General features: G+C 33.0%; 1 protein-coding gene across 4 annotated transcripts in view; it reads left to right on the top strand.

Annotated features, from left to right (window-relative positions):
- The window catches only part of LOC111718047 (PAS domain-containing serine/threonine-protein kinase), a 29,420-nt gene extending 2,392 nt beyond the window's left edge, over window positions 1-27,028 (top strand). For all 4 annotated transcript variants that reach the window (XM_023493531.1, XM_023493530.1, XM_023493532.1 and 1 more), the window contains 24 exons: window positions 275-361; window positions 1,246-1,368; window positions 2,474-2,550; window positions 3,131-3,295; window positions 4,154-4,261; window positions 4,624-4,832; window positions 5,257-5,378; window positions 7,330-7,430; window positions 7,933-8,002; window positions 11,634-11,757; window positions 13,678-13,773; window positions 14,310-14,373; window positions 16,282-16,360; window positions 17,432-17,523; window positions 19,575-19,688; window positions 20,060-20,105; window positions 20,995-21,097; window positions 22,543-22,620; window positions 23,399-23,504; window positions 23,814-23,996; window positions 24,558-24,599; window positions 25,623-25,714; window positions 26,482-26,562; window positions 26,763-27,028. In XM_023493531.1, coding sequence (XP_023349299.1) covers window positions 275-361; window positions 1,246-1,368; window positions 2,474-2,550; window positions 3,131-3,295; window positions 4,154-4,261; window positions 4,624-4,832; window positions 5,257-5,378; window positions 7,330-7,430; window positions 7,933-8,002; window positions 11,634-11,757; window positions 13,678-13,773; window positions 14,310-14,373; window positions 16,282-16,360; window positions 17,432-17,523; window positions 19,575-19,688; window positions 20,060-20,105; window positions 20,995-21,097; window positions 22,543-22,620; window positions 23,399-23,504; window positions 23,814-23,996; window positions 24,558-24,599; window positions 25,623-25,714; window positions 26,482-26,562; window positions 26,763-26,834 — 2,434 coding nt within the window. In that variant the 3' untranslated portion in view covers window positions 26,835-27,028. The remainder of the gene's footprint in view (window positions 1-274; window positions 362-1,245; window positions 1,369-2,473; window positions 2,551-3,130; window positions 3,296-4,153; window positions 4,262-4,623; window positions 4,833-5,256; window positions 5,379-7,329; window positions 7,431-7,932; window positions 8,003-11,633; window positions 11,758-13,677; window positions 13,774-14,309; window positions 14,374-16,281; window positions 16,361-17,431; window positions 17,524-19,574; window positions 19,689-20,059; window positions 20,106-20,994; window positions 21,098-22,542; window positions 22,621-23,398; window positions 23,505-23,813; window positions 23,997-24,557; window positions 24,600-25,622; window positions 25,715-26,481; window positions 26,563-26,762) is intronic.
- The last annotated feature ends 29 nt before the right edge of the window (window positions 27,029-27,057 follow it).

Genomic DNA, 27,057 nt, shown 5'->3' with positions numbered 1-27,057 from the left:
TATCGGTCAATTAGTTCAAACGCAATGAAGAAAAGGGCAAAAAGGAAGGTGTGTGCAAATAAAACAAACTCAAAGAATCGAATCAAAATTATAATAAAAAAAAATAAATAATAAATGTGGTAAATATTGACCTAATGGCTTTAGTTAATTACTTAATTATACTAAATCGCTTTTTTGGTCCGTATTTATATTGGTATTAAATAGTTCATGACGGTGGATTTGTAAAGCTGTTTTTTTGGGACATCCTGTATTATAATTATAATTTTATATTTAGATCTTACTCCCCTGCAATGTTGGGGTCTAGGAGTCAGGATCATCTTGCTAATCTTAGCTTTCTCACCCAAGGGGCCAGAGGTGTTAGGTAGGCCATACAGTGGTAATCAGAGCTGGGATTTTTTAAGAAAAGCCCGACCTAACATAAACCCAAGCTTTTGTAAAATCTGAGTCTTAGATTGGCCTCTGATTGGTTCTGACTCAACCAATGAGAGACTGATTTAAAATTCAATGCCTGCATATGCAGACGAATTAGCTGACAATATCTACATAGATTGAAAACAAATTTATTGTATGCATATTCAGATTTTCATAGTTTTCTTATTTTATAAATCGAGCCAATTTTGACACTTACGATAATTCGCGATATTTTAAATGTAAAAATATAATAGTTTAGGATTTTATCGTTACTTTTTATCTAGAACTTTGTCAAGGATTAGTTAGTTAAGTAGTTTCATTAGGTACAGTTTTAAAATTTACAAGACAAATTTTTTAATTTAAACTGATAACAAATCTCAAAATTAACTCAAAGAAAAAGATAACTCCATACTTACTCTTTCCTTGCTCTAATTCAGGGTTAATAATGTATTTTTGTGAATCCCTGGCGGCACTCTTTAATTAAAGGGATTTTATACGTTCATTTATTGGACCCTCCATTTGTAGATTGTCTTGTTTGATTCACAAAAGAAACCTTAACATTTTAATAGCCTTGTTTTATCAAATTTGTAAATTGGTTATTTTCAACTGTGGAATCTCTTTAAACGTGACTTGCGAATTTTTGTTTCAGAAACAATGGAAGAAAATATCAGAATTAGCACTGTTTTAAGTTTGTAAACGAGAATATTTTCAATCTTGTTTGTTAGATACATGTTTTAAAGGATACCGTTGTGCCCGTCTTTTAAATGGAGGGTCAGTTGAAATTAAAACTATAATTTCGTCAATATTTTCTTTAAATACAAAAATCTTGTTAAGGATATTCAACAACCCTAACAAGGCCTGGGCTATCATATCGTCTAGTGGGAGCGGAGAGGTTCTAATCTCAAACAGTATCTTCCGTCAACTACTTCAAGTTGAAGAGAAGGATAAGAAAATAAGGCAGGGGTTCAACATTAAAAATAATATTGCTTTTTTATTTCCATAAAATATAAAATTTCCCTCACAAATTAATTAATTCAGTGATTCAGCTTTTTCAAGCCAACACAATATCTGAAATCGCCAATTAAAATTTTAAAAGTAGGAGTCGGCGGGTTTTTTTTAAATAACATTTCTGTCGGAAATAATGGTTTTAGGCCCCATGCCTATTGGTATTGTTATTGGTTTTGGTATTGGTATTGGTATTGGTATTGGTGTTGGTATTAGTGGTAATCAGAGCTGGGATTTNTTTTGGTTTTGGTTTTGGTTTTGGTTTTGGTTTTGGTTTTGGTTTTGGTTTTGGTTTTGGTTTTGGTTTTGGTTTTGGTTTTGGTTTTGGTATTGGTATTGGTATTGGTATTGGTATTGGTATTGGTATTGGTATGGGTATGGGTATGGGTATGGGTACTGTTATTGGTATTGGTATTGGTATTTGTATTGGTATTGGTATTGGTATTGGTATTGGTATTGGTATTGGTATTGGTATTGGTATTGGTAATGGTAATGATATTTGTATTGGTATTGGTATTGGTATGGGCATTGGGCATTGGTATTGGGCATTGGTATTGGGCATTGGTATTGGGCATTGGTTAGTGTTAAGTATTGGGTATTGCTATTGGTTGGTTTTATTATTATTACTGGTATATTGTTATTTTTATTGTTTTTTGTATCGGCACTTGTATTGTTTTTTTTTTATGTTTTTGTTATTGCTATTAGAATTGGTATTGACATTGGGTTTCAGTTGGTTTTGGTATGGGAGTTGGTTTGTTATGTGAGTTGGTTTTGGTATTGGTTTTGGTACTGGTTTTGGTTTTGGTGTTTGTTTTTATATTGGGTTTGAAATTGATACCGGTAAATTGTTGTTTTTATTTGTATTGGCATTGGTACTTGTATTGGTTGTTTTTTATTATTTTTGTTATTTGTATTAGAATTGGTATTGGCATTGGGGTTGAGTTGGTTTTGGTGTTGGTCAAGATTTTGCTGTTTACTGTAAAAAATGAAAATGTTTAAAATAGACAATTGTGAAATTTGCTACTGCCTATCTCTAAATATTAGCCCTCTATGTCAGTCTCTGGGAGTATATTGAGACTAGTAGTAAACATAAACACCAAACTATAGAACAACTTGGCCTGGATACAGATACAGGTAATATTAGGTCCACCTGAGCCTTAATTAAAGAGATTGTTTACGTATTTTAAAGTGATGCTTTTGTTCAACTTGCTCTCAAGGATCTGGTAAACAATGACAGTTCAAGAATATCGCGAGTTACAGATATTTGACATTACAAATAAAGTAGAAAGCGAGAGGGTCAATAAAATTGTTTGTTCAGTAAAAAAAACGATCGTTTGCAAAAGTTTGTTGGAAATAATTGTTCGTTCTGTTAAGCTATAGTGTTTTCAGAAGTTCGTTTGAAAATATCGTTTAATCAGTCAGTAATAACCATCGTTTTTTGACTAATTCGTTCGAAAAAAACGTTTGATCAGTAAAAACGATCGTTTCTTCAAAACGATCCTATTAGTTGTTAAATCGTTGTTAATTTTCTGAACAACTGAATTTTGTTCGTTTTGAAAAATTTCGTTTGTTCACATAAACGATGTCCAACTCTAGTCATCAATAAGATAATGCTTTCCGGTCAAATATTGTTAACATGATTATCCAACATAATAGAATGGTGAATTGTTTATTTTTTAAATGCTAATTTTTTTTATAAAAATCCGATGATCAGGTGATACATTGAGTTATAACGGTGAGGTGGTAACCCTGATGACGGCATCGAAGACGACCCTGACCGTGAGTATGTCTACGAGGATTCTGGAGGACCCAACCAGGATCCTCGTCTTCCTAGAGGTTCTTCATAAAACTGTCGGACATATTGATATAGACTCACAAGGTAATTATTCTTGATTAAAGGGACTGTATAATATAGATGTAATTTTAAGTGACCTTCCCTTTATAAAATCCCATGTCTAATTTACAATGGTACCTTTAAAATAAAGAATGAACAGGATACAGGATGTTTAAACACGGCCATCTCTTCCACATAATTTATCAGATAAAGGTTTCAGTGGTACCATTCTGTATTGGGTATGTCCCTTTTTAAATGGAGGGTCACTTAAAATAAATGATATTCTCTTTATGGTCTAATCTTGGTTTCTTCCTGGCAGAAAAGCTGCAGGACGTAACCGGAGGTCCAAGGAACATCTTTCTTCCATGTTTTAAAAAATGGGAAATTTAAGTTTTACAAACAACTTTACAGCTAGCAATGGATCTGTTTACAGCAAAATAAATACATAGTTTCCGACAAAACAAGACAGAAGCAAGACGATTTGAAGGTCGTCTATGATCTTTGAAATAGTTTGCAATAATAAATAGCATTAAAAAGGCAGAAAACATTTTTGAAATGCTAGGAGAGATGTGTTGGTTTTGTGTCAAGAATCATAAATGTTAAAGTAGGTTGACGACCTAATATCACAAAAAATTCAATCTTCAAAGACGACTTTTAAGTCGTCTTGCTACTTTCATGTTTCGTGGGACACTCTGTATCCGTTTTGGGTGAGCTGAGCTGAAAACTTATTGGATACCATACCTTCAATACCGATCGCTTAATCTGAACGTTCAATGTGGACACTTTAAATTTCCTTGTTAATCCGCTCTCTTTCTTCTTTTACCTATGTAATTTTCGAATTTTAACTTTTGCAACTTCCATAATTGATTTGTTGTTGATGATAAAATTATGAATATATTTAAGGACTGATCACGAATATGGACGAGGAAGCAGAAAATATATTTCAGCAGAAGATTACAACATGTTTGGGAGAACAAATACAAACTCTTATTCCTGTTCTCAATCTCCCAGGTCAAGTATTAAAACAATTTTTCAATACAGTGGCCACCATTATAATGCGGAACAAAACACTTCAGTGGTTCGCTAGGACTGGGGAATGCAACTCAACAGAGGATTTCTAAATAATGTGGATTTCAACGATTTATAGTCGATCATGACAAATGGAAAGGGTGCAGTAGTGTGCCACTGTTCTTGATATGGTATTTGTTTAGTTAAGGTGTTAAATAATCCTTAATCAATCAAACTAATCAATAATTAGCGGGAAGGTCCAGAAAAACGTTGACGGAGCTTTTGTTAAAATTGTGACATGCAAACCTCGTAAAAAAACAAACATTTTTCCAATATTTATACGTAAAAATAATTATGATTTTTAGGTCTAGCCCCTGGTAGTGTTATCAAGGAAGCTTGTACAGGGAAGACCGAAGACGATCTTTATTTCCCAATATCTGTAATTATATCCCGGGATGAGCTGGGATCAGCTGTTGAATACTCAGCGGAAATTGTTCCATCTTGTTCTATCACAGTTTGGGTCTATTCAACCTTGTCAGGACTTATTCTTCTCGATGGAAAAGGGATTATTCAGGTCAGATTTTCTCATATTCGCCATTTTGATTTCTACATTTTTAGTACAAGGTTCACCATTTTGATTTTATAGATCCGCCATTTGTAGTTTAAGGTTCACAATTTTTAATTCAGCCATTTTAATTTTAGGTCCACCATTTTGATTTATGTTTAATTTAAGGTCCACCATTTTGATTTATGTTTAATTTAAGGTCCACCATTTTTGATTTATGTTGAATTTAAGGTCCACCATTTTGATTTATGTTGAATTTTAGGTCCACCGTTTTGATTTATGTTGAATTTAAGGGCCACCGTTTTGATTTATGTTGAATTTAAGGTCCACCATTTTGATTTATGTTGAATTTTAGGGCCCCCAATTTAGATTAAATGTCCATTATTTGAAATATTTGACATTTTATCAATTTTGATTTTGAATTTTCTTTCAGGATTGTGACCAAGGGTTGAGTGGTTTAGTACTAGGATATAGACCTGGGGAGTTGCATGGGAATAAGATAGAGTCTGTACTTCCAGGATTCTATGATGAGTTTGATGTTCCGAGTTGCGACAGGTAGGACTAGGAGTAGACCAGGTAGGAGTAGATCATGTAGGAATAGATCAGGAAGGAATAGATCAGGTAGAAGCAGATCAGGTAGGAATAGATCAGGAAGGAATAGATCAGGAAGGAATAGATCAGGAAGGAATAGATGAGGTAGGAGTAGATGAGGTAGGAGTAGATTAGGTAGGAGTAGATGAGGTAGGAGTAGATGAGGTAGGAGTAGATCAGGTAGGAATAGATCAGGAAGGAATAGATCAGATAGGAGTAGATCAGGTAGGAGTAGATCAGTTAGGAGTAGATCAGGTAGGAGTAGATCAGGTAGGAGTAGATCAGGTAGGAGTAGATCAGGTAGGAGTAGATCAGGTTGGAGTAGATCAGGTAGGAGTAGACCATGAAAAGGTAGGACAGGTAGGAGCAGATCAGGTAGGATTATATAATGTAGGAGTAGATCAGGTAGAAGTACATCAGTTAAGAGTAGATCAGGTAGAAGTACATCAGTTAAGAGTAGATCAGGTAGGAGTAGATCGGGTAGAAGTAGATCGGGTAGAAGTAGAACGGGTAGAAGTAGATCGGGTAGAAGTAGATCAGGTAGAAGTAGATCGGGTAGAAGTAGATTGGGTAGAAGTAGATCGGGTAGAAGTAGATCAGGATTAAGTTGGACAGGTAGGAGTAGATCAGGTAGAAGTAGATCAGTTAGGAGTAGATCAGGTATAAGTAGATCAGGTAGAAATAGATCAGTTAGGAGTAGATCAGGTAGAAGTAGATCAGGATTAAGTTGGACAGGCTGGAGTAGGTAGGGTTGTTCATCGTTTTTCTTAACCATCTTTGCAACTTGAGGCCGGATTGTTTGTTTGGAGTTTCCTTAATCTTGATCTTGATATACAATGTGGGCACTTACAAAGTTGAGGACAAATGCATAAAAATCATCTCTGAAGGATATCACCACCATGGGAAATCGAAGAGAATTTAGAATAAGGACAGGGAGAAGTAGAACAGCTTAAAATAGAACAGTTAGAAGTAGGACAGGTAGGGGTAGGACAGGTAAAATTAGGACAGGTAGAATTAGGACAGGTAAATTTAGGACAGGCAGGGGTAGAACAGGTAGGGGTAGAACAGGTATGGGTAGAACAGGTATGGGTAGAACAGGTACGGGTATGACAGGTAGAATTAGGACAGGTAGGGGTAAAACAGGTAAGAGAAGGACGGGTAGGAGAAGGACGGGTGGGACTAGGACGGGTAGGACTAAGATTAGGACAGTACGCTCTTAAATTTAAAAATATGAAATGTAAAATATTCTTTTAGTAATAAAGTGAATTCTAGGACATAAAGGACATATTCAAATTTGATTAGGACATATAGGACATATTCTAACTTAGGTAGGACATTCAGGACATATTCTAATATAAATAGAACATACAGGACATATTCTAATATGAGTAGGACATATAGGACATATTCTAATATGAGTAGGACATGTCTGAACATATTCTAATATGAGTAGGACATGTCTGAACATATTCTAATATGAGTAGGACATGTCTAAACATATTTTGTTATGAAAGTAGAAAATATGAAACAAAGAAACTGAACACTCAACTCACACTCTTAATTTTCCTAACCATCTTTGCAACCTGAGGCCGGATGTTTTGTGTGGAGTTTCCTTAATCATGATCTCGATATCCAATGTGGACAGGGTATCACCACCATAAGGAATTAGATTAGTCCTTATATCTGTATAATATATAGATCAAAGCTTTATCCCATATTCAGAGTTCAAAAGTTCAGACTTCTGTTGTAGACTTGGGATTATTCAAATTATGAATTCTGGAAGATGAAAAGTTTGACATAATTTAGTTTTACAATATCTGGTTTCAAATAATTAGGGATTAGACAATATAGTTTGAGTCGCATATACCGTTCTTTCAACATATTGTATGAATATATTAACCCCTGCTCTGTTAAGAACTGAGGAGGATCTAGGTTGTGAGGAACTATCCCTGTGCACTGAACTATCTGAAGATCAAGCTCTCTTAGAGGATCAAGGGGAGGAGGAACATGATCTTGGTGAGTTACATCTTGTTTCAAGGGGTGGGATATGTCCCGGTCCGCCGTGTTGTTCTCCGCCAGTTCAGGGCCCCTCCATGTTTGTTGTTTGTTGAAATTTATTGGTTATATTTATTATTTACCAGTAATGAAAAATAAAGATTATATAAAACGTTGAAATTGCTAAAACTGGGTTTCCCATAACAAAGGGTTTTTTAAAAGTTATATCTTGGGTCCAAGACTTTTAAATGCAAAAATTAGCACTGCAGCCTCAACCTACTTTTTATTTCGGACACCCTGTATGTTAAACGTTAAAATTATTGACCCCTGAAAGCAGTGAATGAGTGTTTATTAAGCAAAATTAAATTAGGTTGCATTCCTATCGTCTAGTCAAAACATTAATCAACATGGAACACCGAAAAAAAATTAGGAAAATTTTTAGAATTTTTTTTAGATAGATCAATTAAAATTTAAAAATTTAACTTTTTGGATTTTTTATTATGTAAAAACGGAATTTTTTCAGGGTGTGCCCCCTTGGAAGAAATTAGTATTAGTGTTGAGAACTGTTTGCTGAATTCACCAAATCCAGTCAGGTGATTTTATTATATACAGTTATAATATCAGCTCATTCAGAACAGTTAACAGAATAGATTATAAAAATAAGATCATTTTTTAAAACTAAAATATTTTTAGATGTCATTTTTGAATACTACAATAAGATGAAGTGATCATCTGTTTGGGGTTTTGATCTCTTAAGTTTGTCTGTAAATGACAGTTGTTCTCAAAAACGTCGTTTAAAGCGTGGCGTAAGACATTTTACGACATTATCCTTTTAAAACTAATTGTTAAAGGGAGTGTTCGCGAAAAATAAAAGGGGTATAGATTACGGCCAAAAATGAGCGCTTTTGATCGCTACTAATCTTACTTTATCTGTTGCGTCTATAAGAAGCAAATTCTGAAGAACGTAACGTTCATACAAATTCAGAAAGTTGAAACATTCGACTCAGATCGTAAAATAATCAACTCAATTCCAAACAAATCCTTCAGATATTACAAACAATAGTAATTGATTATTTTGCGACGCTTTCGTCTATAGTTAATATTTCATAAGATTTATAGAAATGTTAAGTTTTCTGACAAATGTTATCTTTGTTAGATTTCCCCTGTTTGTAGTTTTTTTCCAGGAAATCTTAAAACTTTTGTTTCTTTAAAATGGCCATTAAGTAATTGGATACTTGTGAATAGATTTTTTTCTTGATGATATTTATAATCCCTGGATATGTAAAGTAATAGATTTTCTCTAGTTGTACTTTTCATCCATGATTTATTTAATCATTTTAGATTTATGTTTTTAAAAAAATCGGATTAGCCATTAATTGAAATTTATCTAAAATTTTCTGTTGATGATATTTATAATCTGCACGAAGGTTGGAACACTAATAATAATAAAGTACTTCGGAATTTTAAATTTATATCGAGGACTGTAAATTTAATTTTAAATGGATAAATAGAAGAAGATTAAATAAAACATAAAAAAGAAGAACATAATAAAATAATAGTCATAGGCTCTGAAATATCAATAGTAAACAAAGCAGAAAGAATACGAGCAGGGATTAGTGATTCCCAGAATACAGGGCGAATACTAAATAAATTTTAAAGTTTAATAAATGTATAGTAATGCAATTATAGAAATTGTTTAGAATTACGTTTATACTTTTAATAGAATTCAGGACATAAAATGTTTTTACATTTTTGGGGGTTCATAAAGATAGTTATTAGAAAACATTTCAAGTGCCAGTTTTTAGATACAACTGTTTTTAGTTCAATGGAACTTGTTTGTGATCTTAATCGAGTATACTATAAATCTTATTTGATAAATAGTTGTTGAACAGTTCACTTATATTTTAATCGATCTCTTATTGGCTAAGAGCCAACTTTTATGACTTTGCTTGTTCACTTTGTCCAGGGAGAAGTACTTAAGGGGTAAATCTTTAACTTTCTGAAATGATTAACAATACAAAAGTTCTGACATCTGAGCTGGGAACTTATAAATTGGATACCCCCAATTCCGCTCGCTTAATCTGAATATCCAATTTTATACTTTTAATATCCTTCTTAATCCGCTCTTTTCCTTTCTTCTGGATATCCCACCCAAATCTGACCAATGAGAGTTCTCTCATTAAATGGCACGTAAAATTTCATTTTCCCAGCTTCTGATTGGGTATTCAGGATTCTGCATGCACTGCACTAAACTGGTTGAATTTTACATACTATACAGGATACAAACTCAAGATTAAATTAATCTTGAGATTAATAAAAACTAAAAAGGGTAGCTCAAGTATTGATATAAATATCCGCAATTCTAAAATTTATTTTTCCTTTTGTAGTTAGGAGACGAATTATCAAGAACAGCACTAAAAAAGAAACTTTACACATCTTAAAAACAGAATTATTTTTTATATTCACAGATTTCATGTAACAAATGCCTTACTCAAATAGTTCTTTAAGTCAGTACCAATCCAGGTATGACCTTCTTTATTCCAAAGTATGTATTAATCAAAATACAAGCCTCTTTGTATTTGTCAGTATCTGTCAATCTAGATACATCACTATTCTAAAGTTGGTATCAATCCTTATACAACTCTTTATGCTCAAGTAAGTATCAATCCAGATACAACACTCTCTTTATTCGTCAGTATCTAGCAACCGAGATACAACTTGCTCTCATGTATCCTCTACAGTAGAGGAGGGAAGGATATCTTCTGTGATCACAATTTTTTCCATATTATTTTCTTTCTCTGGTTTTCAGTCAATCTCTCTTTAATGTCAATGTAAGTAAAGCAAGTGCTGAGAATATTTCCCCCCCTAGTTTTTAGTTTCTACACTATGCCTTTGAACAGAAGATTTAGTGGGAAAACGAACCAGCTTAATGCACATCACTATCTCCATATTAGAAGTAGTAGAGAGGGAGGCTGATATCATAATTCAAGTTCAGTTAATCTTCCTGACAGAATCCATCTCAAAAACTAACGAGGGTTAACCCAGACCGAAATATATTTTCAAGAAATGTGGAACTAACATCTATTTTTTACTCTACAGAGGTTTGGTCCATCACCAATCACCATCACCAAATTTTAAAAATTCAAAGGGATATTTTTCTATGTTTTGTTTGAATCATTAGGCATAACACCCGCGTGCCTTAGCACCTTAAAACCTCAATTAAACTTACAAAAACAAATTTTTTAACAGAATTTTTACAGCTCAAAAAAAATATCAATTTTGGAAATTTGAAATTGTATTAAAGTGAAAACAAAATTCTGTAATTTTAGTTTTCTTCACACATAAATCACGTAAATCACGATTTAAAGGATCTGGTGATTATATTGTTATCAACTTAGTTCCAGATTGGAACTTTAAACACCCCCCCCCCCCCCAACCAATTTTTTAAAAGGGACAGTAAGCATAATTTCAAGTGACCCTCTATGCAAATATGCCCCTTTTCAAATTGAGTTACTTTAAATTATGAAATAGTTGTCTTGAGTAAGTAAATCTATAGATGAAGGGTTTCCTCAAAATTATGTCTTTTTTAATCAATTTATTCATTTGAGAAGAAAGGTATTATTTTCAAAATTTTGATGAGAGAAAAAACTAATATAATGTATGCATTAGTTTGTCCAGGAAACCTTAATTTTTTTATTTTCATTCTATCTCAAATATTAACATTCATTTGAACAAAACTAATTTATATAAAATAAAATATTTACATGAAACCTTTCAATTCACTTAATGAATGTAAGTGGTGTCCATTAAACTGATTAGTCTCAACCAAAGAAGGAATTTTTCATAATATTCCTCAAATTTAAAAAATATTCAAAAGATCATTACAAATGCTAATAATAACTAAAAACTAAAAACAATAATATCCAAGTTGTATGCGCAGAATTTAAGAACCGAAAAATAATGCCCGTTGATTTCTTATTTAAAATGTTAACCAGAGCATCAAAACTCACTTCATTGAAAATATATACTCCTGTTTTATCCGAGAATAAGACATAAGACATATATACAGGTATGATCAGGTTTACAAAATATTGGGTTTATTACAATATTTATTACATTCATAATTTTAAGAAAATCTTCACAATGTAAAATTATTAAGTGAAACCTAACCATTATTATTGTATAGGCTAATGCATGTATAATTTGTCAAACTTGACCGTTTAGGACCAGTTTTGAGTATCCTGGAAGCCAGGAAATTGACCGGTCACCGGTTTTTAAGAGACCGGCTCTGAAAACCCCGGTCAAACTTACTATGGATATGTTCACGTCCACTCCAGCGCACGGCCAGGTAAAAGCAGTGTGTAGGATTTGATTTAATCTGGTCTGATCTGAATTGATTTAGCTTGACCAGGTATGATTGGGTTTGCTTTGATTTGATCTGATTTGATCTGATTTTGTCCAATTTTATCTTATTTGATCTGATTGGATTTGATCGGAATTGATCTGGTCTAATCTGATAATAATATGCACAGGGTCTTTAAAAAAACGTCTTTTTTAGATCTAACTGACGAGGTAAAAAAGCATAACATGATGATAAAAAATGCATCTTTAGATGTGGATATTTGGTTTTATGAAGTTGTTTTGTGGCGAAAATGCAAAAGCGTCAGTTTTATACTTCATTCTTAAAACCCTCAAAACCCGGAATTTTTCAGTGTGTTTTCACAAGCATCAGGCATTGTAAAAACATTTTTATACCAATCAAGGCTGTACAACACTTTTACACTACCTTTAGAATTACTGTGAGATTTGTGTTTGCCAAAACAGTAGCCAAGTACTCAAAATACCATTTAATACTGAATTTACCCTCAAGTTCTGAAGCTGTGTCTTAAAAGTTGGGTTTTTCGTTTTCCTCTTGTGTGAGGAGAAAATGTCTCCCCTCTAAAGAAAATTTCTTTATGTCAAGGCATTAGGAGATCATCTTTAAGGTTTACAGAGCCGACGATTTATAACATTCAAGAAAATACGACTCAGGTCTAAGCTGTCGTTCGGCCGTTTACGACTCAGGCTTTTAGATTTAAAATGCATCTAATTTTTCACAGAGTTGAGTTAATAAAATTGGTTTATTACTGTATTTGACGGATTTTCATGGTTGGAAATGGCGCGCTCCGGGGTTTGATGAGAACAAGACTCGACGAGCCTTATTCTCCACTAAAACCAACCAAGGTCGGTTTTATTTTCATTGGGCCTTACTCCGTAAGTCGAGTCTAAGAGCTCGCAGCTGTCAATCACGTGACACAAACTGTTGTCAGAGTTGGGTTTAAGAATGGGTCTTAAAGCTGGGTTTAATGAATTACGACTCAAGCCAAAGCTTTTAAATCGCGGGCTCTGGAAACTTGTTGGGAGCTAAGACCCACTAACTTGAAAGAAGATAAGTAATGATTACTGGTTATAAATATGGCATTAATTTGCTTAAGTTTGTTTTGTGAAGAGTCCGAATAAGCCCAAAGTAAACATGAAAGAAGACTATTGATATGTCTTCACAACTGTTGAACAAGGCCCGCCAGTCTCGGGTTGCAATACTGTTTGGATTTTCAAAGTTCTCGGATCTGCACCCAAATTTAATACAAGTTAGCAGCTGTCCCAACTTGTAGGTCTCAGACATAAAAAATAAATAAAATTTAGAGTAATTTAAATAGACTTTTTTTAAAACCCTGTGTAATAATTTTCTTGATTAATAAAACATTATTTGATCTTATTTTCTACATTCATAGTTTATTTTTATATAAATGAACTTTTCTTGAAAGTATAATTATTAAATTTCATCCGGATAAATATAAGTATGCTATTTGTTTTGTTAAACCTACTCAACATTTTTTAATTGATTTTCACAAAATGCAACTAAGCTAAATGCAACATAGCTTAGAACTTCAGCAAAAAGGAATTGAACCAGTTCGTTTGTGCGCCGGTTCAGGCTGAATTAATAAATTTGAACTGTCTACCACCGGTTCAAATTTATATCACCAATTCAATTCCCTAAACTGTGAATCGGTGGTTCAAATTTTAGCTGCAGCATGTAGGTCAACGACGCGGTCAAATTCATTAAATTTGGTCTACAAAAAAAATTAAGTTGGTGAGGTAAAATTAATGGCAGCGGCGCGAGTTTGGACACTTTAAGAACCACCCGGTCAACACACTTGATGCATATCTTTCAAACTTATGAACACTGTGTTTGGGAGTTACCCTGTACTAATGTATTTTTGAACACAAGGATACCCCACCCATCTCACGGGGTTCTCTCAGTTCAACCAGAAAACCAAGATTACGCACAGAGAGAAGCTTGGAGCGCTCAAGGAGGAAACTCAAGGTATCCGGATTGTTTCAACATTTGTTAATCAAAAAGACTTATTAAAAGCAAATAAGAAAAAATTGACATTTGATCAAAATCATGTTTCTTAATCTGATTTTGCTAAAGAGTAAATAATGTGTGCCAGTAGCAAGAAAATTATGCAGTCAAGACAATGTCTTATTCATGTTGATTTAACTATTAAAATTATACATTGAGTCAAACATTTTTCTTCCTATTCCACAGTTTTATGGGTCTCATTGTACTAACAAAAAATTATTGTCAGATGTACTTGATCTCAAATCATATTTTAAACTTTTAACTTGAAACGATTCAAAAATTTTCAGATTGAAATTTTAAGCATTTATAGGATATTCTATGTAATTTCAATTAAATCTTCATTTAAAGAGTAATATGCTCGATACACTGCGAATATAAAAGAACATAATCAATTTTTAGAAGATATTATTTTTGGCCAGACAACGGTTTTAAGAGAGGATCGTTGTGAAACGTGATTGGTTGCATGAAATAGCAACAACAGTTTCTTTATATTTTAGGATAGAAATCTGTTTGCTTCTGAGGAGAAAAGTTTTGATGACTTATCCTGTTCTCTACCCACAGGTTTTACATAAAGAGAATAGAATATATATTAGAGTGGAATTTACTAGAAAAAAGTGTAAAACGGCCATTTTGTTGTACTGTTTCCATACTGCAGGTGTACTTTACATATTTGCGCTATATAACCGTTTGGGCCCTGGAACATCATTTTATAGAAAATCTAAAATTAATATTAAAAGAAAACCAAATTATTCACTTTACAAACGATGATTTTCCGTTATATCTATAAATCAAATGATGTTTTTTTATTCACCGAATTCATTATAAAGTTTATTTAACAGCTTTAAACAATTCAAAATTGAAATGGATAGTCTAGGGAACATACTGTATTAATGTACTTTACCGCATATAATTTGTGAACATTTACATTATTTGTACACTTTGAACTCCCTTTCAGGCTGGAAGGGACTGAAAAAAATCATACCTGGGGATTTTCTAAATTCCACTCTAATATATACTCTATTCTCTTTGGTTTTACAGTACAAGTTTGTTTTTGTACAAGGCTAGGGTTACCCACAAGGAATCGTAAATACATTTTGAAGGGAGGGATGTAGGGATGTATGATTCATGAAAATCTGGAGTTGAATAATGGACAACAACCGGCAAGTTTCTTCCCCCTTTTTGAATAATTCGTTTTACCCTAAAAAATCATTTACTTTCCCCAAGTCCGCCCAAACATGCTAAATATATTAGGAAAATATTACTTTTGAAGAGAGGGTGGGGGAATGGTTTTTATAATTTACAATTTTTACCTGCTATGTACCAAGATCATATTTGATCTCCTGCCTTAGTTTTATTTATCGAGTATTTAATGATCTGTCAAAGTAAGGAGCAGATTTATTGCTGCTGGGAACCATGAATAAACGATATATTATATATTGAATAATAAATTCTACATCGAAGTCTTCTTCGGCAAGTCTTCTATTATATCTAATAAATTGTGTAATATTGTGTCTGAAGTCGCATTCTTTGTGGAAAACGCTGCATGTTTACTGTTTAGTGTTTATAGTACAGAACATTTCCACTTTCTATTTAAAGAAATTAATAGATTTGGATACTAAAGCTGAGACAAGAATGAAAGTGGTTTCTTGGAAAAGCGCTAATCGGGCTGATGTTGTTTTAGACTAAAATTCTCTGAGAAAATGCAATATACTATTTATAAAGCACCATGAAAATGTTGAACAAAATATTTGTTAATATGCTAATTGAAAGAAAAATATGTTTTTAGAAAACTTGTTTGATTCCTAGTAAGTTATCAATAAGGACAATAACCATTGTTGACATTTAAAAAATAAAACTAAAAGTAAAGTTTTTTCAATAACTGATGGTTAAATGTTTAAGTATAGTTAATTTTAGAAAATCTGAAAACAGGTGTTTTGGAAAACTGTTTTGAAATGTTAATTTTCTGTTATAGCTCAAAATAACTAAAAAATAGCAAGTTTTAGCTCAATATGACTGAAAAATAGCAAGTTTTAGCTGAATATGACTGAAAAATAGCAAGTTTTAGCTCAATATGACTGAAAAATAGCAAGTTTTAGCTGAATATGACTGAAAAATAGCAAGTTTTAGCTCAATATGACTGAAAAATAGCAAGTTTTAGCTGAATATGACTGAAAAATAGAAAGTTTTAGCTCAATATGACTGAAAAATAGCAAGTTTTAGCTCAATATGACTGAAAAATAGAAAGTTTTAGCTCAATATGACTGAAAAATAGTAAGTTTTAGCTAAATATGACTGAAAAATAGCAAGTTTTAGCTAAATATGACTGAAAAATAGAAAGTTTTAGCTGAATATGACTGAAAAATAGCAAGTTTTAGCTGAATATGACTGAAAAATAGCACGTTTTAGCTGAATATGACTGAAAAATAGCAAGTTTTAGCTCAATATGACTGAAAAATAGCAAGTTTTTAGGTTGTTTTTATGGGCTGGCTAAACATAAAAATGGCACAGAAATATCCACACTGTACCAAGTCAAGAGAATTGATCTCAAGTAAGTAAAAGCTTCTAATTAATTTTTTTTAAAATCAATTTTGACATGTTAAAATTTTATGCGAAGCAAAATAAAAAGATAAAAGACTCAGTAACCCCTTTCTAATCAGTATGTCAGTATACGTAAATCTCAATTTCCTCGGAAGGAAGATTTATTGGCTAATATAATCTGCTTGTACAACCACTAAGTGTAAGTGTTTTTACATATTAGTTTAAGTGTTTGACGTTGTCCGTGAAATTAAGAAAAATTCAAATTTTTTAGCCTATGTTACCCCCCAGAGTAGCAATGGGTTACTTAAAAGATCAGCCGATTTGGAACAGTTATAGCTAACATAAATATATTTATTAAAGGGAGTGAGCGGCTATGTAAGGTAGTTGAACTGAGTATGCAGTGTTGTGGAAAACTTCTTTCGGATTCATTTGAGACATATTACACTTTTTAAAGATCTGTAAATCCTGAGCTTGAGCGCAAATTCGACGTTCAAAACTCCTATGTTTTCAGAATTAGTTTTTTTAATTATTAAATAACGACGACATTATTCTGGTTCCTTATTATTCAAAGATGTTCCGCGGTTTTTCTGGAATTATTATTGAAAAAACGACATTTGAAGAATTTGAAGAAATCTACGAATAAATTCAAAGAAGAAAAGAAATTCAATATAATAATGAAAACGAAATAATCGATTTTAGCATTGATTTATTGACAAATTTCTGTTGAGAAATATGTTCCTAACCATCTAATTAGATTACTGTATAATTTTTACTTTATTTTTCGTCGTTATTTAATAATTTAAAAAACCCGATTCTGAAAACGTATCCACCCCCAAAGTAGGAGTTTTGAACGCCGAATTTGCGCTCAAACTCAGGATTTACAGATCTTACAGTTTTATATTTCTAAAATGAATCCGAAAGCAGTTTTCCACAAATCTGAATACTCAGTTCAACTACCTTACATAGCCGGTCACTCCCTTTAAATAGATGTAACCTATAGCCGGTCTACCTGTAGCAATTCAGATAAAAATGTTACGAATATGAGCCGAAAAGTTTGAAAACTTATTGTTTATATTTAAAGGGGTGGAGAGACCGTGTACTGTCTGTGGTTATCTCGCGACGAGGATGATACAGCTGGCAAGACACAGAACAATCTTACTTTGGAGACGACAGGTCCAAATCAAAGTTTTATAATAATAAGAATTAACATAAATTGTATTTTTTTGTTAATTGTTATACAAAACTCAAATACTTATTTTTTTACTAATTCTTAAAAACAATAATATTATTTATTCAGAATTCTATTATTTTTAATTGTATTCGTTTTGAAAACTAATGACTACATAAAAGATGAGAACAAGCATTGATCTCTATATCAACAAGATAAGATTTTCATTTTAAGAGAAATAAACACCAATGTGATGTAAATTATGTTAGCATACTATTATTTTCATATTTGTTGAATCTCAAGGATAATTTTATAAAGTAGGCGTTACTCTGATCCAATTCTTATGTTGACTTCTTGTTTAAATATCTTTAACTTATAATTATGTTTGATCTGCAGTACATTGCCGGTCACTCCCTTTAAAAAAACGTCTTCAAAAAAAGACGTTTTTTTCTCGCAAGTCAAACAGGGTTTTTTTCCACCAAGTTTGGTTAACGAACTAAAGGAAGCGCAATTGTTTTTCGTCAAAATATGACTTAATGGGTGATGGGTATCAAAAGATTCGATTAGAGTCAAAAAAAATTGTAATCGTAAAATTTGTTGATAAATTAACGAGTTTAAGGCGGAAAATCCAAAAATAAACCATGTTTGGGTCTAAACTCAAAAAATATGAAAATATTGGAAATATAGACGTTTTTATAACTATTTTTACCTTTGAAGTCAAAATTGATTTAAAAGAAAAATAATTTCACGAAGTTGTTCAGATTTTTATGCACATTTCTGATGTCCATTTTATGTTCCAAATCTTTCAAAATTTGTATGTATCCACTGTATCGTCATATGATTATGCTTTCTTAACGATTAAAAAAAATTATTTATTAATGAAATATAACAAAAACATACAAAATTAAGTGTTTCAGGAGAAAAAATCTAAAAACCTCTAAAAGTAGAGGATTTTTTATTTCTGTAAGAATACAAGCGTCATAATTTTATTTATAAATATTTTTTCGAATTATGAATGAAAAAAACTTTCCTGCCTTCCATGAAGAAATTGTAGTAAAGCATTCTTTAAAACGGAGTTAACATTTTTTTCAAACTTGAAGGAAAACTCTGTAACAATTCAATGCATTGTCAGCTATACAGTAGACACAACTTACTTGATAGTTGTTTAAGATGGTAATATTTAAGTGAGAGCTAATTTTTGTAACGACAGTTGTAAATTAGACTCACTAGGGTTATTATTCGTATTTTAAGTATGATATATCTTATTTAAAATGTCTTTGTCTCAATATTTGTCTATCTCTTACAATCTTGTAAAAGGCTCTTAAAGTTTTAAAGGAGCTGTTGATGTAATTTCATGTATTCCTCATTTAGAGTGGACTGTCCGCTTCTTTATTGAAAAGTGTCAATTTTTTTCTTTATCTTAACTTAATCCGCTAGTCGCTTAACAGAGAACTTGGAGTTGAAAATTATGGTAATTTTACATCGTCTATACGCAACATCCCCCATACCGAACTACTGACCTACTAACTTCCCGACCTACTGCAATATCGGACCTACACCATCTGTTTATTTTTGTATTATTTGAAGGTTAGGTTAGGTTAGGACAATTTTAGGGCCGAGCGCTGCGGCTATGGCATGCTCGGGGGCTCAGCGCCGCGGCTAGCGGGCCGGATGCTGCGACCACAAGTCCATATAGAAGCTGTTAAACCACGTACTAGTAGCTCGGATGTGTAGTGTAGGTCAGAAGTGGAGTATCGCGGATTTGCGTTGGTCGAAAAATACACTATCGAAAATTATCAAATATAAAATAGAAGGCAAAGATTTTAAAGGTTACTTTTAAATTATGTTTACAGTCCCTTTAAGTTGACAGTAAACCGATTTATTTTATTTATATTTGATATTTATTCAAGAGATCCGTCTGGGTTAAGTCCCCCTCCTACGAGACAAAGCAGACTGCTTTTTACCCATGGATACATTTTTGTAGCGAGGAGCGTCGACCCTATTTCAGAGAATGAGGGTTTGTCTGCTAATAAAAATGTTAAGTATGTATATTTAGGAGTTAACGATTGTGCGCTGCGACTAGGAGCTGATGAGAATGCCGCGAGCGATTGTGAACTATCAGAAGAAAGTTTGCTTGAGGGAGACTACAATACCAAATATACAACACTAGGCAGAGAATTTTGATTCAATTTGTTGTATTACAGGGAAGGGAGGGGGTTAGGCACCCTAAGGCTTGCTAAAGTAAACTAGGAGCTTCGTGGCGTAGAGAGTAGCGTTATTAGTCATGGAACTGAGAGCGGGAGTCCTAAGATTGCAACTAAAATTGCAATCTAGCATTATATATACCTTGCTTGCTCCAATGTCTCTGCAGCCTAGAAGTGCTCGTCATTTTGTAGAGGAAACACAAATTAGACAAATCTCATTCAAGTGTCTTTTAAAGATCGGGAAAAAGATTTAAGAGAGTTACTTGAAATAAAAAATTTAAATAAAAAAGGTTCCTTTACCGTTTACATATATGAAAAAAGAATTCTCTTTTATCAGTGCAATTGGGCAAAGGAGCATATGGAACAGTCTGGTCAGCTTACAGGTAAATTCTCCAATTTACAATTCTACAGTTCTACAGTTCTACAGTTGGACTAAATCAGATGTTCTGCATTTACTGAAAATCTCCCAACTCTTCAGTAAAAGAAAAGTATTTTAGAATTTTTTAAATTTTTTTAAATCTAAATTTTGTCTGATAATGAGATCTTCGTTTAGCTGCCAAGATTAAAAAATTTTCATAAAATTTTCTCGTTTTTTTCTTTTTTCTTACATTGATTTTTTTATATTTACTTTTTCATTCTATTCTTTAGAAATAAGTTTCAGGGTGTCCCACGAAATTGACAGTTGGTGAATAGTTTTAAATGTCTTCTTCCATATATTGTATTGGATATTAAAGACTTTTTGCAGATTGTTTCGTTAAAAACATCTTTTCCTCAAACTTATTTTACTTTGAAATCAATTTTACTATAATATGATTGCCATATAATATTTTTTTATCATTCTCTTTAGTATTAAACTACTTAACTAATAATGGAAGAAGACATTTTGAACTATTCACAAACTTTCATATTTCGTGGGACACCCTGTAGTTAAATAAAAATACTAGCTGAAATTGTGTTTTGAAAATTACCGAATTTTTCGCTCGTTATTTTTTTTTCGTCGCCCTTCTGTTTTTAATTTTTAATGAATTTTGATTGTTTAGAACATAAATTAATAACAATACAGATTGAATAATAGATGTCGTCTTTTCAAGATTTAAGGGTTTTTCGTTCACAATAACCCTGAGGCAGAAGCCGCGTAGAACAGGATTTTTCTCTGTCTTTCTCTTGTCTGTAATTCAACGCAGCATGCATTTAAACTTTTGCCTCAGGGTTATTGTGTACGAAAAAAACCCTAAATCTTGAAAAGCCTAGTGTTCTATCTGTATTGTTTAGAAGAGTCGACCTTGAGTTGGTTGTGGTGAAATGTATTCTGAAGAAACGAGTCCTCTCTGAAAACTGGGTTATGGGGGACCAAGGAAAATATATTCCTTTTGAGGTTAACAGTGCTTAGAATCCTCCATTTAATTAATTTTAATGCGAATCCGGATCCGGATCCTGAATCCGCACTGGGAAAAAAGGGAAATGGATCCATGTCATGAATATTTCTTTACGATTTACAAATATTTTGAACTGAAGAAAAATTTTCAAATTATTTTTCTTCTGTTTTTTGTAGCAAAAACAAATTTGTTTGCATTTTTTAAAGTGATATTTTGCCCAGTGGAACTGGATCCGCAGATTCACATATTTTTACGGATCCGGATTTGGATCTAGGCAAGAATGTAAGGCAAGGAAAGTTTATTGCGGTCGTGTATACTCTGCGTACATATTGAAACCAGTTCTCTTTGGGCAGAATTTGTAAACAAGAATAGATGCATCAGTGTTCGTTTAGTATCCGAGGAGGTTAAAAGCATTAAATTTTGAAAATTTTGATAATTCACATAATAGTTTCCTATGACCAGAATATTTCATCGATTTTTTATGTGAAAGATGGATCCCATTTCAGGCTTCGACATCCGTCTTGTGTTTACATTACCGCCCAGAGACAGTACACTGCAGTACAAAAGATGTGTACACTTCTGAAATAACTTTCCTTGCCTTACATTCTTGGATTTAGGAAGCAAAAATTTCAAAAGTGTCTAGGAGTTAAACCAACATATTGCATATAAATACTTAAATTTCATACTAAGCAATTTTTCAAATCGTTTACGTTTTTAACAAACGTATGTTTTCCTATAGATACGTAAATGTATTGCCAAGCAATTTTCCTCCACTAGGTGTCTTTACTTTACCTTAAGAATTTTTTTTTACTATTTTTTAATAAAATTGAAATGAGAAAAATATTTTACCAATTAGCGCACTTTTTATTGCAAAAAAAACTATGCTTCTATAATGGACGAAAAGCTTAGACCTACTTTTGTTAGACATACACTGTTTGTATGTAATACATTTGTTGAATACATATTTTTAAGTATTGCAAACCTGGGAGTGCATATAAATAGGTAATTTTAGGTTTTTCTGTTAGAACTGGTAAAGTATACTTCTCTAAAAAAAATAGTAATTAATTTTTAAATAAATCTATGTAATACAACAAGACATTCGTATATATGTTCCCTCTGGCCTGCCAAACGGCTGGACCGAATGGACTCAATTTTTTTGTGGACACTCGATTTTTTCAATTTTTTCCCACGGGCACCGCCGGGCCCTTTCGCTAGTATATAATAAAACAAGACATTCTATAAATGTTACCTCTAGCCGGTCAAACGGCTGGACCGAATGGGCTGAATTTTTTTGAGGAGACCCATGGGTACCCTTTGGTAACATAGACTAAACAAAAAAAATTAAAAGTTTTTTTCAACATTTTTTTTATATACAGATTTTTTTCCACGGGCAACGCCGGGTACTCTAGCTAGGAAGGTATGATTCTACTTCTGAATTGTTCAGGCAAGTTTACTGATGGCACTCAATCATCCGAATATTGTCAGAGTTCTAGAGGTCTTTCAGAATACAGCAGTAGTTCAGGTAAAATCCGATAGGTGGCAGATCGGTCAAGTATTTGCAGATTAGGTCAATTCCGCTAGGTAGTAGTTAGGTCAGCCACATATTTTTATTTCAGGTAAAATCTGATAAATATTTTTAGTTTAGATAAAATATGTTAGGTGGCAGCCAAGTCAAGATTTGTAGTTCAGGTAAACTCTGCCAGGTGGGAAACCAGTCAATTATTTTAGTTCAGGTTGTAAAATCCGGAAGGCAAGTCAAGTATTTTTAATTCCGAAAGGTGGCAGGTCAGTCAGGAATTTCTCCATTCAGGTAAAATATAGTATTTTTAGTTCAGATAAAGTCCGAAAGGATTAAGTATGTGTAGCTAAACTCCTACAGACACAGGTTAATTGTGGATTGAGCTCAAGCATTGATCTCGATATACACAATACAAGAGTTCCTAATGAGAGTCATCTCATTGATTGTGTGCAAAATTTTCCGGTTTCTGATTGGCTGTTTGGTTTATGAAAACGAACTCTTATTGGTTTGAGGACGCTTTCCTGGATATCAAATAAAGATTAAATTAATCTGCAGACTACATAAAAGATGAGAACAAGCATTGATCTCTATATCAACAAGATAAGATTTTCATTTTAAGAGAAATAAACACCACTGTGATTTAAATTATGTTAGCGTACTATTATTTTCATATTTGTTGAATCTCAAGGATAATTTTATAAAGTAGGCGTTACTCTGATCCAATTTTTATGTTGACTTCTTGTTTAAATATCTTTAACTTATAATTATGTTTGATCTGCAGTTGGTGATGGCCAAGCATGGGGACATGGACCTGTTCGAGTTCATCGATAGGAACCCTGTTATGGACGAGGCACTTACCAGTCACATCTTCAACCAGATCGTTCAAGGAAACTATTTTTCCAGACTCATAATTTAAAACCTTTTACTATTGATTTTTTGCATAACTTAAAAAGGTGGGCTTTTATACCACTTGTTTTATTTCTCAGACAAACTGCTTGAATGCGCAACTTTACCTGTGCCAAACTAAATATTTTTTAGACCCACTTCCATTCATTGGATTTCATAATTTAATTTTATGACAAAATGAAACTGAGCGCATATTAATTTTTGTCATTCAAATAAATCCAAATTTTATTATTTGCCTCCCCCCTTTTATTTTTTTCAAGGTCTTGGGTAAAAATAGCTACTTTGCTTAGGAATTGATTATCTTCATTCAAAAGATATTTTGCATCGAGATATCAAGGACGAAAATGTGATCATTGATAATCGATTCAACGTTCAAATTATCGATTTTGGTTCTGCCACCTTCTTCCAACCAGGGGATGTGTTCACAACCTTCTATGGAACTGTAGAATATTGTGCACCTGAGGTTCTCAAAGGTACCGTTTAAACAAATTGGCGGATTTAAATAAGACAAAATTGTGGATTTCTTAAAAAGATTATTTTGTACTGAATTCACACGAAAATCGATTTTTTACAGTGTACCCATATAACTTTGGAGAAAGAAGACGACTGATGGACTCAAGTTATGGCGGCTACTAGTGTTTCCAATCGGAATTCCTTTGTGCGGAATTGTGTGGAATTGCGCGGAAATTAGAGGTCCCGGAAGTAAAATCCACTTGTGTTGGAAACCCTAATGGCTGCTGCAGTTTAAATTGCACCCTGCGGCCGACGGGTTTCCCGACGCTCTCGCACCCTCGTACGTGAGGCGATCCGACTGACAAGCACATTTTTGGAACAGCAGAGAGCCTGCCTATACGCATATTTTCACAAGATTTTTGCCCAGCTTTGTATAAGCATAAAATACACATAAATTACTGAATAGTCGTCTTCCTATTCCTTAGTTCAATGAGGGCTCATTGTATTTACTAATAGAATTGTCAAATACGAAAGGGAACAATGCGATTTTGAATACATTAATCATATAAATATTTTTTTAGGAAATGCCTATGATGGACCACAAGTTGAAATATGGGCTTTAGGTGAGAAATTTACGACAACATATTTTTATTTCTTTTTTTAGGGATGCTGAGAGATGGGACACAAGTTTAGTTGAACCAAAGTAAAAGATCTAAGTTTTTGCCACAAACTCAAATTTTCTTTGCAAGCCAATGCAGAAGACCTATGATATGTATTCTGGTAGATAAAATAGTTTATGTTTGAAATATCTAAGGTTTAAACCATCAGGTCACAAAGATAAAGGGATTAGAAAAGTTTAGGTTGTTTCAAACACCCAGTTCATTTTAGAAGCATGTCATTTGAAAGAGAATATGTTGTTTGTTCTAAAATTTTTATATTTTAAAGTTCTGGGTCTGAGTATGTTTAACTTTTCAAATTTTGTCTATTGGCTGGTAAACAAGGGACTGACTAATGTCGTTCTCTACCTAAAAGATGCATGGCTTTTGAGTTAGTTTTATTACGGGAGATGCCAAAGGCCTTTCCAATATTACAATGTCCGGCATAACTTAAGATTTATTAACGAAGAAGAGCTACTAGAAGAATTGTTTATTTTTGTATTTGGTTGTATTAAACGACCATATTGTCATTTTTTAGTTAAAGCTCGTCTTACGGGGACTGCATAGTGTAGAGTGTAGAGTGCAGAGTGTAGAGTGCAGAGTGCAGAGTGCAGAGTGCAGAGTGCAGAGTGCAGAGTGCAGAGTGCTAGACATAATTTTAAGTGACTCTCCGTTATAGAGTGGCAAATCCGATTCACGACGGTACCCTTAAAAGCTTTCTATGATCAAGAATGCATGATATATCCAGTGTCTTCCCTTTCAAAATTGATTATTTTTAAGCATGGTTTCTATATTAAGTGACTTCTGCGTCTATACTTCAAAAACAACGAAGAAAATATTCAGACATTAAAACTTATAAAATAAATAAAAAAAAAACTACGATATCCTCTGAAATATGTAGAGGGTATTGTTGTTAAATTGTATTGCTCCTCTTGTCACTTGTCATTGTTAACGACAGTCCCTCTACCTGTGTTACTAACTTATGTACAGGTGTTTTGCTGTACATCTTGGTGTACGGAGAAAACCCGTTCTATGATGCTACGGATACAGTTCGGGCTGAGCTTCATCCTCCACATCTAGAGGTGCAACTTTTTTTGTTTTTGTCTGTTTGTTTGTTTTTTTGACCGATAAACATCAAAACGGCTGAACCGATCGGTCCAACATATTTGTGGGGCTTCACATGATTTATTTATTTCATGATTTTTTATTTTATGATTTATTTCACATGATTTATGGATAATTAGTATTGGAAAAAATTGCCTCCAAAAAAATATTTTCAAAATCAACGAAAAAAAATCGATAAAAGAGCAACAATTAAAATCATTGTGTACTTGTATTGATATTGTATTTAATATCATCATTTTAATATTTCTTCTTTTGTAAATGTTTCCTTCTATCATTATGTTATCGATAAATATCATCATTTTTATTTTTATTGTCTTTGTATTAATGCATTAATGTATCATGGCATAATTGGTATCATTCAACAATGTCGGGTACTTTCCCAAATGTGCAATTTTTCAAACGGCAACTTCCCAAGTCTGTTCTAGTCGCAGCGCTCGGCCCCAGCATGTTTAAGCCGCGGCGCTCGGCCCCCAAGCCCCAGTGCTCGTTTCCCATTGCAGCCTGCGGCGCCTCTGAGAGCCTAACCTTTGGGAAGTTGCCACTTTGGAAATTTCACATTTGGGAAGTAGCCCTTGGGAAACTACCTAACACCTTATTCAACTATCCTTGTATTAGTGTATTATTGTGTTGTCTTTAAATAGTTTTTGCATTTGTAATTGCATCATGATACTAATGCATGTTTGTACCTGTTACATGATTGTTAGAACTTGATGTTTAAATCTAGATATCAAGTACGGCTTGGGGTCTGATTGAGAGTATCTTGGAACCGGATCCAGAGAAGAGAGCCAGCCTTTGGTTTATCAAGGTTAGTTTTAGCAGAACCTTTATTTCTATTTATAAAACAAAACCTTTAAACAAAATCATAAAACATTCGGTACTTGAACCTTCAAGTTGTTTGGTGGAGCCTCAAGCAATCCATAAAAGTCATAATTTTATTTGATTTTTACTCAGTAACTTCACTTCGGGATTGAGTCGCTTATAAATCTAATATGATTTGATTTTCAGGAGCATAGTTGGGTAACTCAGCACTGTGCTGTCGAAGACTACAGATTTCAGGGATATATATTAAAAAGCTAGGCCTTCAGTCCAATTATCTTGTATTAATTTCACCTGTTAAATATCCTTATAGCAGGTATGGTTTCAGGACAAAATGTTATTGCATCCTTTCCTTTCTAACTTTCAAACCTAAATTTTCTTTGAAATTTGATGGAGTAAATTTTTTGGCCTTTTGATCTAGCCTAAGTCTGGTTGCGATGGTATTTTTTCCAAAATAATTTTTTTTGGTAGGGGGGGGGGGGTT

Source organism: Eurytemora carolleeae, unplaced genomic scaffold (genome assembly GCF_000591075.1).
Source record: "Eurytemora carolleeae unplaced genomic scaffold, Eaff_2.0 scaffold1357, whole genome shotgun sequence".
In the NCBI taxonomy this organism is placed as follows: Eukaryota; Metazoa; Arthropoda; class Copepoda; order Calanoida; family Temoridae; genus Eurytemora; species Eurytemora carolleeae.
Note: the sequence above shows the minus strand (reverse complement) of the source record. Positions and strands in the feature narration are given on the sequence as shown.